An 18,381-nucleotide genomic window follows, 5' to 3' on the forward strand; every position below is an offset into this window, starting at 1 on the left:
CCATAGTGCTATCTCCACAGCTCAATCAACCCTTTTCCTCAATACCCTTCCAGCTGTCACTTCTGCAATAAAAACTGCCCATTTTATTAAAGCATATTTATTCAGAAAAATCGAAAAGAAGGACAGTGACCCGCACAGCAACATCCCCGACTGGGGGCCCCTGGGAGACCCTCCCTTAATACAACTTGCTCTCAGAAGTGTGGAGATACTCATCGACCCCCGCCCCCCCTTTCGAGATCAGCAGGCCGTGCCCACCCAAGGGACCCCGAGCCTTACAATCAGGATGCAGTTGGTGCCGTCAGATGACAATTTCATTAGGGAAGATTAAAGGAGATATTAAAAATTACAGAGGGTTATTGCATTTCTCTGTGAGATGGGCCCCGTCACCACGGGAGTGACAGGCCCAACAGCTGTGTTTGTAAGCGTGAGAACAACAAAATGGGTGTTTGTGAAGACTCTGGTGCTGAGAGTAAAACAGAGCGGAGACTTGAAGAAGGTGGAGAATGAGGGAGAGCGGAGGCTTGGAGGTGGAGGAGAGAAAGGATGGTGGCGAGAGGAGTCTTGGATGTGGAGGAGAGAGAGCAGAATCTTGAAGGTGGAGAAGGGAGAGACAGAGAGCGGAGCCTTGAAGGTGGAGCAGAAACTTGAAGTTGGAGCAAGGAGAGGCAGAGAGTGGACCGCCATGGGCTTTGTTGCTTACGGATGGGACTATAAAGCGCAGTGTAGTAACGAGGAGGCGTAGACAGGTAAAACCAGTATTAATTAGATCACAGTTCCTCACAGAATGCCACTTACCGGACGAAAAACACACACACACACATGCACGCGTATGGGGAAGATGTGATGCAAGGGTTATAGGACAAAGTAATGAGACATAATTAAATATGTTTAACAGGACATTACAGCGGTTGTAAACTAAAAAAACAAATAAAGAGGCTTTTTAATCTAAAAAGAAAAACAAACAGGCTTGTTTTGCAATGGTTTATATTAAAAACAATTGTAGTGGCAGTTACTGGCCTGTGCCTATATTAACAATGGGGGAAAAAAAGCGAAAACCGTTTTTTGTCTAAAATAAAGTACACATCTATAAAGTAATGAAGAGAACTACTTCGGATTTGGATATGCTCTTTCCTTGTGAAACAGCAAAAATTACAATTATTATATCATTTGAAAAAAATCCCACGAACATAGTTGAAACAAGAGTTGGCCACGCGCGAGCGGCCGCGAGACGCGATATGTGGTGGGGGAGGGGGAGAAGTGGAAGTTGTGTGCGGACGTGCATCATCGCGATCGCTCTGAAAGCGAAAGTGATCGCGATGACGCACAAGTTTTTCAAAGTGCTGCTGAAGGCTAGCGGTTCGCACGTGCATGCACACAAGCGCTAGGCCAGCCAGCAGCACTTTGCTACAATGGTAGCACTTTTTTGAGCCCTCACAAAAAGTCTCGCCAGACTAGCGCATGCGCTGGGTCAGGCGAGACCTAAAAAGGAAGGTTTTGGGCATGACAAAAGGTTTACTGGCATGGTTGAAATGGCAGTTTAAAGCTGCACACACACACACAGGCTGCAATGAAAGGCCCAAGACTTGTTCAAAGTGCTTGTTAGGTGGGTGGCACAATCAGTGCTACAGTTCCACTAGTGGCATTGAATTACAGGCCCTGGGCACAGTAGTGCCACTTTACTAGGGATGTACAAGTAAATTAAATATGCCAATTGGGTATAAACCAACCAATCTAACATGTTTTAATGAGAGAGCACAAGCACTGTAGCACTGGTTAGCAGTGGTAAAGTGTGCATAGTCCTAAGGCCAGCAAAAACGAAGGCAGCAAAAACAGAAGTTTTATAGGCAAAAGATTAGATGGAAACCACGCCAAAGATGCCAGGTCTAACATTTATAAATTGCAAAAGTGAATCTGCACTTGTAAATCAAGCCATCTGTCTTGTATATGTGTAACTAACACATGCAAATGGCCTAGTGAATTGTGCCAGATATATGTATTGCCTCACACTTTCATTGATTGGAGTTCCTGCTAGCACAGGATTCTTGGTAATAGGAAATTATTCCAAACTGAGGTGTTTCAAGGTTTATGTTGGGAATGTCTAGATTTGTTTTGTGCTCTAACTGCGTAGTCCAGGGGCTTACAGGTTGCAAAAAGCCCTCTCCTTTGCGTCAGCATTGGGGAACTCTATTTAATTTGACAATTAAGAAACCATGGACAATCTGTGAAGTTGTAACTACCAGATCAGCAATACAACAAACTCTGACTTCTTACAAATGCCAATGAAATTAAATCTGACACGCCAGGGACTCAAACAAGGTATAAACTCACTTCAGCAGTGGATTATTAGGAAGTTGCAAATTGTTTTAAAGAGAAAGGGCTCGATTTACACTAAGTGAAGTAATCAATTAAAGTAGGGTGGAATATGGATTTAATGCTTACTGCATAACTAAAAATGTAGATTGTGGCACTCCTTTGCTAAAAGAAATACACAGACATGTAAACATCACCCCTTCTCAGGAGACTGCAGCCTCGCTCTATGCCTAGCTCCAGTTTCAGTAGAAGGAAAAGACTTAACCGCTTATAAGGGGCTGCCTTTATCTCCAAAAGATAAATTCACATCACATTTCGACATACATACACGTTCCGTTTATATACAGGTTTAAAAAATGTGGTGATATTTAATTTTGTCTAGAAGAAATTGTTAATAAAAATGTCATCCTTGAGAAATAAAGTTTATTCATTGTGGTTTCTTTTCTTAAACAAGAAGCATACGCTAAGAAATGCATTGGGGGTTAAGAATTGGCCTCAGTACAAACGCTAAATTTCATAATGAATATATTAAATTATTTGATAAATCTAATGAAAATCTATGAACAAAAGATATTAAATTAAAGATGTGGCTGCACGAATCAAATAGTGTATTTGTAGGGGGGGACTAGAGGTTCCTATTCATCTTGTTCACGTTCCAACATACATGCATGCACTTCCCAATTTGTTTTGACTCTGTGCTGTTCTGTATAGAATATCTACTAACCTCTCCCGAAACATCATAGGCAGCTGTTGTGTCGTGGGCCCTGGGCCCACATGCTAATGAATAACTGACGCTGACACCATGGCTATCATTATTTATCTGGTCACGAGCACGTGCACTCGGGCCATTAGCCGAGTCACGTCACTCATGACACCGGTGGTGAATGGGTGTGGGGTGTGTGTGCCCACTCCCATATGGGAGTGGCTACTAACTCAGTGCCTGTCGAGACACTAGAACGTGTCTCACAGGACACAACATTCCTCCAAAATTTTAATGAAAAACAAAAGCTCATTAGTTCAACGTGTAAGGATAAACAATAACGAAGTATACACCACAGGGTCGATCAGTTTCTTGGGTCCAGCATCAGGAAGACGGCAGACAGGGGCTGGTGAGTTCGACTGTGGCAGCATACTCTCAGCAGGTATTCATCATTTGACCTGATCGGTTCAGGATACAAACTCTTGCTTGAAAATGTCATCTGCGCACTAGGAATGTGCCAGTGTAAGCATGTCCTTTAGTCCCACGTAACTTCTGTCCGCTGACCTGGATGATGGTATGTGGCGTGTAACAATAGTTCATTAACTGGGTGAGTCAAGCCTACGTAATAAATGGTCCGCAGACCTGGGGACAGACCTGACAGATAGGGACTGAGACAGAGCATTGGCATATCCCAGGAGAATTCCACAGAATGCCAAATTCAAATTCATCCAATACATGGTTTTACACAGAGCGTATCTTACCCCGCACTGATTGCAATGTATCTTTCCGGTCACACTGTTGTCCTAGATGTAAATTAGAGGATGCTGACTTGCTACATATGCTGTGGCGTTGCCCCAAGCTTACCCATTATTGGTCAGAGGTGTTATCCCTACTTACAGCTGCAGCTGGGATCCCCGTCCCAGACACGCCTGCAGTATGTCTTCTGGGACTGATACGACGCCCCAAGTCGCAGAAAGTGCAACTCCGCTTTGTAGATTTGTCTTTGCTCCTGGCTAAGTGCTCCATTACAATACGGTGCGGTGGAAATCAGCCACAGCCCCACAGCTTTACGACTAGCATAGGGAAGTAGTGAGATGAGGTGGAGCGGAGAGTGCTGCCATTCGCCGGGAGGAAGCCCGGGGGTTTGCGCAAAAGAGTCATCTCTTTAGATTGAGACAGCATTCTGGAAGCATTCAGGGCCTTGGCCCCGCCACCTGTGCCGGTAGCCCGGACTTAATAATTGTTGTATCGCCTAGCCCCAGATCTCCAGGTTCCATGATTATTGTATTCCATTGATTTTGGATCTTGCGCCATAGGGAGCGTATATACATACACTTTAAATGTTTCTGTGCAGTCGAGAGTAGAAAGGAGCACACCTTGCCATATGCGCTATGAGTGGTTGGTGCCAGACGAAGTTGGGGGAGTGAGGGAGGGTTGGGATAGTTGTATCTATATTTCATACACGCACTGTACATGATAATGCCAGTATACCGTACGATGATTGCGATGTGCTATGATATTGTGTATCTGTCACATGCCGTAATTGATGGATGCTAAACTGAAAATTTAATAAAATATGTTATAAAAAAAAAAAAAACTGGGTGCATCAAGTTCAAAGTGGGAGTCCATGGTGAAAGTTCACCGGCTTATTTCTGTGTTGCCTGAAGTCTCTATTAGGCTGCCTTGCTGTGTCCGGTGACCTTTCGGTGGGGCAATGTCTCTTCCCGCTCTCCCGCCTGGGGAGGCCCTTCTTCGGGCTTGCCACGGGACCGCTGGTAGGCTGCGTGTGGGCCGGCTGGGGGCAACTGCAAACCACCGAGGAGTCAGTAGCCAGTCACTCGCACAAACCTCAAGGTTGTATGGGTCTTGGTCAGGACATGCTCCTGCTGCCGCAGTTCAGGTGCAGACCAGGTTAGCAGGTGAGTTTTCTTGTTGGCTAGTTTGGCAATATTGTTGGACTCCAATCCATGTGTATCCGAGATGGTGTTGGTAGACACACTTGATGAGGACTGGCATGGTAGCATTGCCAGTCGTGTGGTGAATCGGGACAATGGCGGGTGATGACTTGCCTTGATGGTTTCAGGCGTTAGTCTGGAGTCGTTCACCTGAGGCAGGGAGTGGCCAGGTACCTCCGTGTTCTCTGGGGAGGCACTTGCATTCGTGTTCTGGGGCTTCTTGGGCTTTTGGGACTTTGATGACGGAGGAGTGATGAACACACTGAGAAACGTTAGGCTTGAGACTCAGTTCGCGCAGGCTGTGCGGCTTACTCTCGGAATCCCGCTGTGCGGCTGCCAGTTTCTTCTTGGGTTATCACCCTCTTCCCTTGCTGTCGCTGTGTCAGGACTCACTCCTGTTGTAGCTTGGGTTTTCTTCATCGTCCAGCCCTGCCGCTCACGACTTCCCCTGTTGACCTCAGCTGGTTGTCCAATTCTTGGTGTAGACCCTCCGGTCACACTTCCACGTGTCTTGCTGAGTGTGCGGTGTCACGCACATGGCACTGATGACGTAGCTGTCATTGGGACGGGACGATAGGTGGTGCTGATCAGCTAGGAGAGGAGGTTTGTGGATGAACGTTGTAGCCACATGACTGCCTTTTCTGAATCTTCTCTTGCACCTCTGGTATTTGCGATCAGGGGCAGGGATGCCGCTCGACTCCAACGGCCGACACTCGGGGCTGGACGGTCTCACTGTGAAGCAATGGGAGCAACGCGGTTTGCGCTTGCTGCGGCTTACGTGTGGTTCTCCCTTGGTGCTGTCGCCAGGGCCGTCAGTCCCCCTTGGTGGCTGTCTGGTGTCTTTGGAGGTGTTCTTGGCTTGTGTTGCTACGAGTCCTCGTGCTTCTACTCTCGTTATCTTTGACGCACCTGCGTTTGTTCAGCTCTTCTAGGTGATACGATTCCCACTCTTCTTCTTCTTCGGGTGCAATTACATACACCATGTTCTAACAAGGTCAACGGGGTCGTTGAACTTCAATGGTCTCCGGAACACTCAGGCGAACCTTCAGTTGCACTTCTCGGCTGCATGCTGAGCAGCCACTCATCTTGGGTGCTCCTTCTTCAGGCAGCTTCTTGATGCGCCTACTCCGGGTGTTCCCTCTCCAGGGAATGGCTTCCACGGGCAGGGGTGAGTTGTGGCTTCTTAATGCTCCTACTCCGGGCATTCCCTCTCCAGGGAATGGCTTCCACGGGCAGTAGCAATCTGTCCAAAACTCTTACTCCGGGTATTCTCTCTCCAGGGAATGGCTTCCGCAGGCAGTGGTGAGCTGTTCACTCGTAGTGTGTTACTCTCCTCTCGTCAGCCTTGGGTCACTGACGACTCCTGCGTGAGGGAGGACACTGTGCTGCGTTTGGCCCCTTCCGGGCTCCGTTGCTGCTGTGGAGATGTATGGGATCTCCCTGCAGATTCCAGCAGTGCTTCTTTCCTTTGGAGCGGTCTCTTGTCCTCCTAGGTATTTGTGCTTCTGGGCGCATGTGTCACGCACTGCGGACTGCGCACACTGCGTCTTTCCTGGGGCGCCCTCTTCTGGCACCTGGTGTGCCTGCATTCCCCCCTTGCGGTGGTGCTCGTTCACCGCCAGAGGCGTGTGGTGCTCCTCTCCCGTGTGGTGGCGGTGGGCCCGCCACTGGTGCGCTCTCCACTGGTGCGCTCTCTGTACCAGTCTTTCTTGCACTTTTAGCGTGGAAGGCTCCCTTGAGCCTGTGCTTGATCAGCAAACCTTGCTGAGGACGGTCCTTGCTGCTTGGGTTTTAGCTCCACGTTTCTATCACCTCCCTACCGTGTTTGTCAGTCTCTTCCCGTGGTTTGCTGAGAGGTGGCAGCCCGTACTGCCTTGTGCTGGTGTGCTTCCCCTTGCAACTTGACACTTGTCTGTTCAGAAGTAACTTTAAACTCTATTGGTGCTTTTGCATTGTCTCTGCATGTTACCATTCCCTTTTTTTTTGTTTCGGAAGGGCACCCCTTGGTGGGATAATACCTCCCACTGGCACCTTGCAGGCTTGTGCCCCTGTCCTCAATAATGGGCATTCGCTCCTGGGGGCCTGTGCGGCCTACGATGCACTTGGGTGTGTGTGCTGGCTGACCAGCTGTGGATGGCTGCTAGGCGTTTGCATGGGCAGCATGCATGGTATCCCCTGTGGCTTGCCGTCGAGCAGGGGTTCTTTGCTGTGGGGCGTTTTAGGTGTAGGTTCCCATCATCATCTGCCACACCTCTACACTTGTCCAGTAGGTGGCTTTGCAGCCACTCCTCTCTCTGCCCTTCCTCCCTCACCTGCTGAGTTCAGCTGCAGCAGGTAGTCCGGCTGGCAGTCAGTGTGCACCGCAGCGCGCTTCTTGCGGGACCGTTGTGCTGCCTGGGTAAGGGTATAAAGGGATGCAGCGGGCTATTTATTGTTGGGTGGGGCAGAGCTGGCCTGAATTCCCAACGTGCCTTTTGTTTCTTTGGGGCCCCCGGCGCCGGTGCATTGCATTGAGCACCTTTACTTTTCGACGGGCGCAGCACCTCTGATAGGCTACTAGGTGGCTCTGCAGGCGATCCCATGGAGGCCAGGCAGTTCTCACAACTATTGCGTGTCTCGCTAGTCTTGGCCGGGCAGTGGTGAGCAGGTCCTTGGACAACAGGCAGGCTCGCTCAGGTCACAGGATACGAGCCAGCCACGTAAGGGAGATGGGGCCTTTCCCACGCTGCAGGGCTGACCAGGGTTATTCCGGCTTGATTCTCAGGTGGTTTGGCCGCTGCGGGGTGATCGGTGCTTTTTTTCTCTTGCTGGCAGGGTGTGTATCAGGTTGGCAGGTGACGGCCTTTTCGCTCCTGCGCGGACTGTAGGCTCGGGGCGCCCCTTCTGGCCAAGGCCGCCGGTGTCTCGCAAACAGAGAGGGGCGCGGAATCACTTGCTACCCTCCCTTCGGTGCCTGCCACCCTCCATGATCACGGGCTGTGCTGGTGCATGCTGTGGACAGGGGCTGGAGTTCTGCTGAGCGCTGGGCCGGCAGCTGAGCAGTGCCAGGCTTGGGGGTGGAAGGGCCGCTCCTGGGCGCTGCGCAATGATGAGTGCTGGGCACTTTACTTGCAGCGTTGAGTTCCAACGGGTGGCGGTGGTCACGCCGCGTGCATGGTGGGGAGACTCACGCTTCTCGGGGCGTTCCGACGGCGGCTGCGGGGGCACTCGTCCACTCCTCAATTGTCCGGGGCCTCAGTGAGTAGGAGACAGCCAGTCTCCGTGCCTCCCTTTCAAAAGGCAGATGGCCACGTGCTGAGCGCGACCCACTCGACGGGCACGGGCAGCGGTCCCTTTTCTCCTCACGAGGTACAAGGAAGGATCATGCTGCGGGGACGCGGTGTTAGCTACCCGCCTCGTCGCCAAATGTTGTGTTGTGGGCCCTGGGCCCACATGCTAATGAATAACTGACGCTGACACCAATGAGACAGACTAGAACGTGTCTCGCAGGACACAACAGCAGCCTCGCTATCACTTGCGATCAGTGTCTTAGCATCCTGGGAAACAAGGCTCATTTGGTTCTGACCATAGAAGAAGGGAGAGAAGAGAACAAGGGAGGCGGGAGAAAGAAAAGGACACAGCAAGAGTTATCTGGATTGCATAAAGAAAGGCAAGCAGACATAGGAAGTTGTCAGAACCTGAGACAGGGAGTGGGAGGGCAGGGATGAGTGGAGACGGGATGGGCAGGATACATACCCCAAGAGGGCTGGTGGGAGGTGGCGATGGAGGGCAAACGGGATAGCTAGTGGACAGGCAGAAGAAAGGAATACAAAGATGCTTATTGCGCATTCAGACTTCCCAAAAGGAGCAGTTATGACGTCAGTTCCATAGTAGCATCTGCACATCCGTATTATGACCCAGATGGCATTATCTGGTGTTAATGCAATACTGTAGCCTACCACTGTTATATTGCAATTAGCTGATGTTGTGCATATCCTTAATTATAGGCCCTTTTTAAGTATGATGTACTGTTTTGCAATAGGTCTATAACCAGCGTGCATGAAAAGTAACATGCACTACTTCTATAATGTAAAGTGCGGCTTGTGATAGAAAAACTCCAGAGCTTTTTTACTGACAAGCTAAAAGAAGCCACCCAAACTCTTCCATCTCCCATTGTAATATTTTCCTTGTTCACACTGCAGATAGCTTACTTAGCTTGATGCTAGCAGACTGCAGGAGTTAAGACAAAAGACCCACTGTAGGCAAAGAGAGGATTACCAGTAAAACAAGCAAACGTTTCAGTGGTACATAAATAAAGATGTAAACCTACCACTCCATTCTGGAATGCTTGAGCCATCCTGTGTTGAAAGTTTGCACGTTTCAGCTGCAGCATGATGAAAAATGCAAAGAGTACCGTTAAGCATGTCATACCAGCAGAACCCAATATGGCGATGAGCAGCAGGTTATTTTCGCCCACTTCATTCACAACTGGAAAGGGAGAGGAGAATACATGCGTGTAAACCAGTGAGCAGTTTGGCACCAAGTTTCATAAGTAAATGTTGTTGTGTGCACTCAATCATTCACTATGTTATTAATCAAATGTAAAATATTCATAGTGGAATCATTCAGCAGACAGACTTTCCTGTATCATTTCAATCGATTATTGGATTGTCCATTTAGACACAATTAAGCTGAAAGGGTTGAATGACTATTAGGATTTAAGTTGTTTCATCAAATGTTTGGCAAATAAAGGTTAATAGTGACTCTTTTGGTAATCTTGGTTATATTGTGAATTTAATGAGAAAATGCACAGAGAATAGGGTTAGAAGGAAGTTAAAAATATTTCATAAACTAAATGGTTGAACATAATCAACTGGGCTATTACAGTAAAGAGGGCACTTTACTCTTCAGTGGAGGGCTGAGATGGCACCACCAGTTGCGGCATGGCGTGGGCGATGTGAAAATGGGGAAGGGCAGAGGAGGATGCCCTATGTTACGAAGAGGCTCGCCACCTTGTCTCCAGAATGGGATGCTCTTCTCACCCAATTGCTACAGTTCACAGGTAATGATGACCTCCCCCGTGAACTACACCTGCCTCAAATGACTCCCGCCAGCACCCATGCGGCCCTACATGGGATTTCCCACCCGCTCTACCTCCTTAACTCTCCCGCTTTTCACTTCCCCTCCGGCCCTGTAATCTTACACTCTATTCCCTCCCAATTGGTGTGACAGGGCCTGACGCCCAAACCCCCACCAAGAACTATTATCTCCACTTCTGGCACAAACCTGGATGCATCCTGATGGTATCCAGTCACGCAGACCCGTCTGTCACTGTTCCCGAACCGTCCCCTCTCACCCCCAAGTTCTGAACTCCACCCCTGTTGGGTGGACCGCACTATTGTTTGGAGTGCCTATTGACACTGTTCATGAGATTAAGCATGGCTTTTGGATACTGTTTTCCATTCTCATTCCTCAGCGATAGCGTCTCATCATGGGAAGTAGCAATGCTGTTCATCGCCTCTGCTTATCACATATATAAGGCACTACTTGCAGTATGTACTTGTTTTGATGTAAATCCAATAAAAACATTTTTTTAAACTGGGCTATTACAGTGGAAGAGAGCAACGTTCTTGTTTTGAGAAATACTAATAAAGGTTAGTAACTTGTAACAATAAGGATGTTGGAAAGACTAACAAATTCAGTTAATTCATATCAGATAAAGAATGAAAATGAGGCTTGTGCAGAGACACTGGAGGGGGGCTATTCACAAACTGCATTTTGTAAAATGTTTATCAGGACTACAGTAGTACTACTAACTTAATACAAAATGCTATTCACATACCTACTTGCGGAGGTCTCCCACTCTCATACCTTTCATGTATGGAGATCTCCACCCTGACTAGTGAAGATCTCTGCAAACTTAAGTATACGTTTTAGAAGTAAATGTTTTAGAAAATGAGGAATATTTACTAAAGGGGAGGTTTCAGGGAGCAGTAAAGATTCTTTAGGGAGTACTAAGGTGGGGTTTAGGGAGAGACGTGCACCCACCCACAAAATAGTAAGCCCAATGCTATTGATAAACTGCACTTCTAAAGTTACTACAGACAAAAAAGGCTAAAACTAATAGTAAATTTACTCAAGGTCAGAACCGGATCTAATCCAGCACCACATATGGCCAACTACTGGTACTGCATTTTCCTTCCAATAAAAATAATTGCCGTAGAGATTTAAAATAAAACCCCATAGTAACAAATATTAAATTAAATTATTTAAACTATTTAAAAGTATATATAGATGTAATTTCATGTTAAAAAATAATCTATAAATAAAACATTTATAATTTTATTTTTATATATTTTAATGCTTTTCTAATTAAAAAAATGTATGTCATAAAGTTTTATTAAAAATCACTTTTAATTAAGTTTTTACATCACTTTGAATGGTTTTTAATACAAAATAACATTATTTTTTACTTCTTGTGGGATTTCCTTTCTTAATTTAAATTTCAGGAAAATATATTTATTTTAGGTTAACATATATTTGAAGTAAATATAAATGTACACATTTACTTTTGTGAATAGGTCCTTAACCCCTTGCGTGCGGGTTTATTTCTCCCGCTGTGCGGGAGAAATAAACGGCGTTCGGGAACACGACGTCTCCCGGCCGTCGTGCGCACACGCCCACCGTAATGCACGACGGCCGGGAGACGTCGTGCGCACGCAAGGGGTTAAGTCAATAAGTTTGAATAATATTGAATAATTGAGACAGTGAAACTACGTATGAAAAGATTACAGCAGAAGAAGGCAGGCAGGAAAGAAGACAGGAGTGAATGTTGTGGGGAAAGGTTTCTCTAGTTTAAATTAACAACGTGGAAGAAATATTCGCAGCACCATGTGTTGATGATTAGAGGAGGTCAAATGATTCAGTGTGAAGGCAACCGGGGAAGGAGCATGGAGAGCTCATCGCCAATCTGGAGACTCGGACTCATACCAGAAGGTCATCTACATATTGAGAAGGAACCAGTGATTTTTTATTTTAAATCTGAATGTGGGGTCAACATTGAGAATGAGTGAAATTACATACAGGTTTTACCTTCAATATAAAATATGCTGATTTGAATTTAGCATAGGAGAAATTGTTGATAAAAGTGTAATCCTTGTGCAATAAAGTTTCTTCATTGTAGTTTATTTTCTTAAACAGGAAGCATACGCTAAGAAATGCATTGGGGTTTAAGAATTGGACGCAGTACAAACACTGAATTTCATAATGAACGTGAAATTATTTGAAAAATATAATGCTAACCTATGAAGAAAATATAATCTAATAAATATGTGCTTGCTCACATCAAAGAGTGTATGGCTTTTTTTGCAACTAGGAGGTTCCTATTCCTCTAGTTTTCAATTGCTAACTTAACAAGCCTGGCCACAGAAGAATTTCATATAGCTACTTTGACTCTGAAAATCAAAGCACTGACTTCTGAGCTAGACCTGGATTTGAGCCCTGCTTTACCCACCTGGGTCACTGACTCACCTGACCTAACATTAATTCAGCTTCCCATCATATACAGTGTTTCCCTGTTTCTTACAGGTGATTAAAAAGGTGTTTTTTTTCAATCACAGTACTTTTGTCAATCAAAACCCTACTTATAAATTCACAACTGGGGCAGATTCACGTAGACCAGCAGCAAATTCTCCCTTAGGATGTGCCTGCCTGCCGTCACAGGAACACAGTATCAAATGTTCATACACAGAGAGAATTGCGAGGGACAAAAAGTCCCAAAATGTGAATAATACTGTCCACTAGAGAAGCGATTAGCACAAAGAGTAAGGATTGCTGTGTGACTCTTGCGGTAACCAGTGGACAAGCGTGCAGATTCCTGAGCAGTTATTTGCTCCTTGAGTAGCAGTCAGCACAAGGAGTGAGAATAGCTGAAATACATTGTAAAATATAATTACTCAAAACCTCGGGACAGTATTTGTCACGTATGCAAATCCTGCAGTAAGTAGTTTGCTAACGCAATCAGCACAATGCATGCAAATAAATCACTGAAATCTAGTGAGAAAAAAAAACACTCAAAATCTAGAGTAGTGTTTGTCAAACATGAAAATCCTGTGCTAAGTTGCTTGACCAATATGGTGGTGTGGAAGAACTGAATAACAGAGGTACAGAAGGTGAGGTTCTTGACCAGAGGACTATTGAGCTGTTGACAAAGCTCAGCTCCTACCTTTCCACTGTAATCATACTAACTTTCAACTGTTTATTCCAAGCATAATACATTGTGCTACTGAGGCTCTATAAAAGCAATATTTACTATAACTTGTTAACTTGTTAACTGTAACTAAAATCTACCAAATTACAAGTGAACACTGGCACATACATTTTAGAGGTGTATACACCATATAACGAATGTACCTAGTTAACGGGTCATATAATGTTCCTAGTGAAGTGCTTTCTCTGATGAATTTATAACAATATTAAAAACTATCCAGTATTCGTAGACTGACCAATATTGTTTGTTGGAATCCCATTAGACTTCTGAAGTTTGTGAGGATTGGTTGATAATTTTAAAAATTAACTTTATTTTGTGGTTGGCAAAAGGAGTGTTTTCCTCCCCAAGCCAAATTCTAGATATGCGTATCTTTAGTAGAAAAATGTTTCATTCAAGCAATTGGTAATCTGCTTTATTTTGTGATTCAAACCAAATGTTGCAAAGCTATGTACCTTGCACAGTCTGGCAGGAGGAATGATGGTCTCTTTTCATTTTATGGTGAATATCAACAATGACAGAGTACATTAACTGTCTCGCTTTAACATACCTTAGTTTTATTGTTCACTATAACTTCAAAGCAAAATATAATTCAAACCCTAACATTAAATCTTACTCCGACACTAGCCCTAACTTTAACCCAAACCATAATCAAACTCTTTACAAAATCATCCATTGAACTCAGTGCTAAAAATAAAACCTGACCTTTTCTTAGAAATTACTTTTCATTGTGGAGTATTATTTGTAAAGATAATCTCTGTTCTAGATTCTTTGTAATAATATAATCTCAAATGGGGGGACGTGGCTAACCGCCAAGCATGGTGGACGTGTCCTAGCCGAGCTCCAGACCGGGCCATCTGACTTTCGGTGCTGCCAGGAAGCCCCCAGGTAACCCTGTGTGACGCTAAGGGGGCAGGAAAGGTGAAAAATCGACACGGAAGCCGAGCCTGAAGGCGGCGTCTCTGGGGCTGCAGCCCAGATTACAGAGAAGGCGGAGGCCGCACTGTGCAGCTCTTTATCTGATGTGGCTAACACAGAGGTCGCCAGAACCGCCGATCCGAAAGAAGGGGGCTGGGGACAAAGATCGGCACCGATGGAGAGACCCTACCGGAAAACACAGAATGGAGAGAGGTGGGAGGTCAGTGGGGTCCGGCGCCTCAGCTAAGATGGAAGGTTAATACCTGCTGTGGATGCTGACTGGACCGGAGGATGTGGATGCCCCCGGGGAGGCCGGCAACCATAACTGCGCAATAAACATCTGCGGAGGAGTGGAGAGACCCGGACACGCTGGGAAAACGAGCAGAGCGTCTGGACAGGCAAATAGGATTGGGGAGACTACGGCCCAAGAACAGCCCAGCGAAAAGACATAACGCAACCTGGGGCTGACATCTGGCCCACCACCCAGAAAAGATTCAGCTGACTCGCGACATCCTCGGATTTTGGTGAAACGGCGAACTGCGAGTACTTTGCCCAACTAGGCCAAGCAAGGCCTCCACCCAGAACTGTGAGAACGGTGCCCCTGTTGAAAGCCGTCCAATTCCATGGGCTCATTGAATTCACAAGGGCCTTAATTTCTCGGGCAGAGTTTTGGGGATTGGGTTTGTGACAGGGAGCCGTACTGCCAGCATGAACCAGGATTAAAGAGTGTCTGGGCCTGACAAGATAAAATAGAGTGTGCTGCGCATGGTGTGAACGGCACGACCTAGGGACAGATCACACATACTGCACTCCATAAGCGGCGCAGCACCCACTGTACAATATGGAGCGCACCAGGGGGAGGCAAACTGAACCCCTGGCTTCGGGAAGGCTTGACCACACAGATCAGGAAGATACAAACAGTGCCTCTGACCCAGACTGTATACCACCGACAACTATGAGAGAACGAGCTGACAAGCTGGACCTGATATTACAGGAGGTGTGCGACTCCAGGAAGGCAATCGAACAACAATTAAGCGCACTCGCCACAGGTCTCACGCTTCTAAAAGCCGACCATAGGAAGCTGGCAGAAACAACAAACTGCACATTGCAGAGATAATGCCACAGCACAAGGCACATTCAGAGCAAATCGAACACTTGCAGCGGCAGCTCTAGGGTCTGCAGGACAGAGTGGCTGACTCTGAAGGAAGGGCTCTCTGCAACAATGTGCTGATTGTGGGACTGCCAGAACGTAGTGAGGGGTCGAACCCCACCCAGTACATAGAACAATTGTTCAGAGACGTGATTGCGCCAAAAGGCCTCACTGAGCTTTTTAGTGTGGAGAGAGCGCACAGGTTACCGGCGCGACCCCTGCCCCCTGGTGCCCTGCCTAGGCCGATAATAGCGCGTATTCTTAACTTCAAAGACCGAGACACTCTGCTTCGCACAGCCCGCGAAAAAGCCCCGATACAATTTGAGAACAGGAGAATATCTCTATACCCAGATTTTACATTGGCAGTACAAAGAATGAGAACATCGTTCCAGGAAGTTAAAATGCAGCTCAGAGGACATAACCTGAAACATGCACTCCTCTTCCCAACCACCTAAAAGTGATACACAACCAGAAATCCCACTTCTTTGATAGTCTAGCTGAGGCAGAGGAATGGATGGAAGTTACGTTGACGCCATGCCCCTCACAAAGCTCATCCCAGACTTCGAGGCCAAAACCACATAAAGCTCTGAAAACTGGACACTGTAAAACAGACTGTAAGAAGTCGCATCGACTGGATGCCACGGCGAGCCCATCCCGGGAGCAAATAATCGAAGGTCAGAAATCAGCTATACAGGCGGCTGCAACGCTGGTTGACCAGGACGCACACTCAACGGAGGGATCACACAACTCATCAGAGGACACTACTGTACATACAGACTCTGAAAACAGCCTAGCCCTCGTCCCTTCTGTCACCCCACAGACAGTGAATGACTACTTGGGCTGATGTAATTGGTTTGTATGTGCCGGAGCCGGGGGGACCTGCTGCTGGTAGTTACAATTGTTTTATATTGCATTTATAATTATGGCAACGCTTGCTCATATGTTGTGTTAGGGCCCAGACTTGGCCGGATATGAGACTACTCCGGTATATTACACCCCTAGGCTTACCACTGCCCATGGTTACCACCCTCCCCATTGCAATTGCAATTTTGTCCAAATTGTTAGACTTTATTGTTGTTATTACTATCATAGTTTGGTCCTCTGCCGTTCTGTGGGGGACCTAGTACTGGGGATTGTTATTAGTTCAAACAGACCCATTCACTGCAAATTTTATATCTGCCGCCAAGACTGCATGGGGATAAGTATGACACAGGAACACAACTCATATTATGGCTATAACGGTGAATACAAGGGGCCCGATTCACAGAACAAACTTAAGACAAAATCCTAAACTTAGTACCATTTTGGTATTCACAGAATGCACTTACTACTTCTGGTATTCACAGAATGAACGTACTACTTTTGCGATTCACAAAATAAACTTACTACTTTTGCTATTCACAGAATGGATTTACGACTACTAACTTTACGCCCGCACTCGGGCCGGAAATTCCGGCCCGGAGGCGGAGCTTCCGACCCGGAGGCGGGGCTTCCGGGTTGGAGGCGGAGCTTCCGGCCCAGAGGTGGAGATTTTGGCCATGGCTAAATCTCCGCCACTGGCCGGAATCCCCACCTCCGGGCCGGAAGCTCCGCCTCTGGCCCGGAAGCCCCGCCTCTGGGCCGGAAGCTCCGCCCCCGGGCCGGAATTTCCGGCCCGAGTGCGGACGTAAAGTTAGTAGTCGTAAATCCATTTTGTGAATAGCAAAAGTAGTAAGTTTATTCTGTGAATCGCACAAGTAGTAAGTTCATTCTGTGAATACCAGAAGTAGTAAGTGCATTCTGTGAATACCAAAATGGTACTAAGTTTAGGATTTTGTCTTAAGTTTGTTCTGTGAATCGGGCCCAAGGTCTTGACCTGAAATGTTAGGGGGATGGGGTCTGTTCATAAGAGAGATAGAATTTATGCCCAGCTGAACAGAAGGAAGGTCCACATTGTGCTAATGCAGGAAACGCACCTTACACATTCCGAAGCTGCTAAGCTAAGGAAAAAGTGGCAGGGCAACTGTTCTGTTTATCATATTCTGTATTCGCGAGAGGGGCTGCCATATGGATCAGGCCGGAGAACAGCACAGGGCAACGCTACTCACTAAGGAATCAGAGTAAAAAATTATGAGGAAAAACAGCGGTTCCAGTAGAATAATACCGTTAATACTCATAGTAATATGCGCAATCGCAATAGGATGGGCTTAACTTAAGGTCAGAGGGAGAAGAAACCAAATAGATCGATGATTCAGTGTGCCACAATTTATAAACTATTGTTTTTCAAACAGAGAAAAAGGGGATATATACAATTTATGTGATAATTATTTGCAAGGTTTCCACAATTCATAGTTTTGGAACAGAAAATAGATATAAATGGTAGGTATGTGCTGCTCCGCTGTACACTTATGGGGAGCACCTGGTACTTAGAAGCGTATACGCCCCCAACGCAGACCAGGATACATTTTTGGGGTCATTAAATACGGTATTGGTGGACTGGGAGGAATACTCCTGGGTGGTAGGAGGGGATTTCAACGCAGTACTGAATATTGACCTCGATCACTCACACCCGTCAATATTGGGGGCTAGCAGTAGGAAGCAATTCGAGGCACTGACGAGCTGGGCGACAGGATGGACACTTGTGGATGCATTGCGGGTGCACAATCTGACAAGTCGGGAGCATTCATTTTATTCCCCAATGCATATGTTACATACACGCGTTGAGTGGGTATTCTGCTCTATACCTTTACTCGCAAATATTACCCACACTACTTATCTGGGGAAGACACTGTCGGACCATAATCCCTTGGGGATGACGCTTGAGTGTGGTAAGGTCCCCACACCCGTACTAACATGGAGACTGCAGCCAGTCACCTTGGAGGACCCTGTATTTCGCACCACCCTCTCCACCGCCATATTGAATTACTTTACAGAAAACATAGAAACTGAAAGTACATGACAGGTAGAATGGGAAGCATTCAAGAAGGTTATCCATGGGGTGGCCATTAGTACTAAGGTGGGGGTCCGTGCTATAGTAGACAAAGATTTGCAGGCGCTAGAAGACTGATTGGGATGGCTCGAAAAAGCTGCAGTTTTAGACGATGCAAAAAACTCTTGGAGCAGC

The 18,381-nt window shown here is 46.6% G+C and overlaps 1 protein-coding gene across 1 annotated transcript in view; it reads right to left on the minus strand.

The window, feature by feature from the left end:
- The window catches only part of TEK (TEK receptor tyrosine kinase), a 542,264-nt gene that overhangs the window by 145,561 nt on the left and 378,322 nt on the right, over window positions 1-18,381 (minus strand). Inside the window, exon 14 of the mRNA XM_085641331.1 lies at window positions 9,275-9,432. Within this exon, the coding sequence (XP_085497457.1) occupies window positions 9,275-9,432 (158 nt within the window). The remainder of the gene's footprint in view (window positions 1-9,274; window positions 9,433-18,381) is intronic.

This window comes from Triturus cristatus, chromosome 2_2 (assembly GCF_964204655.1).
Source record: "Triturus cristatus chromosome 2_2, aTriCri1.1, whole genome shotgun sequence".
NCBI lineage: Eukaryota > Metazoa > Chordata > Amphibia > Caudata > Salamandridae > Triturus > Triturus cristatus.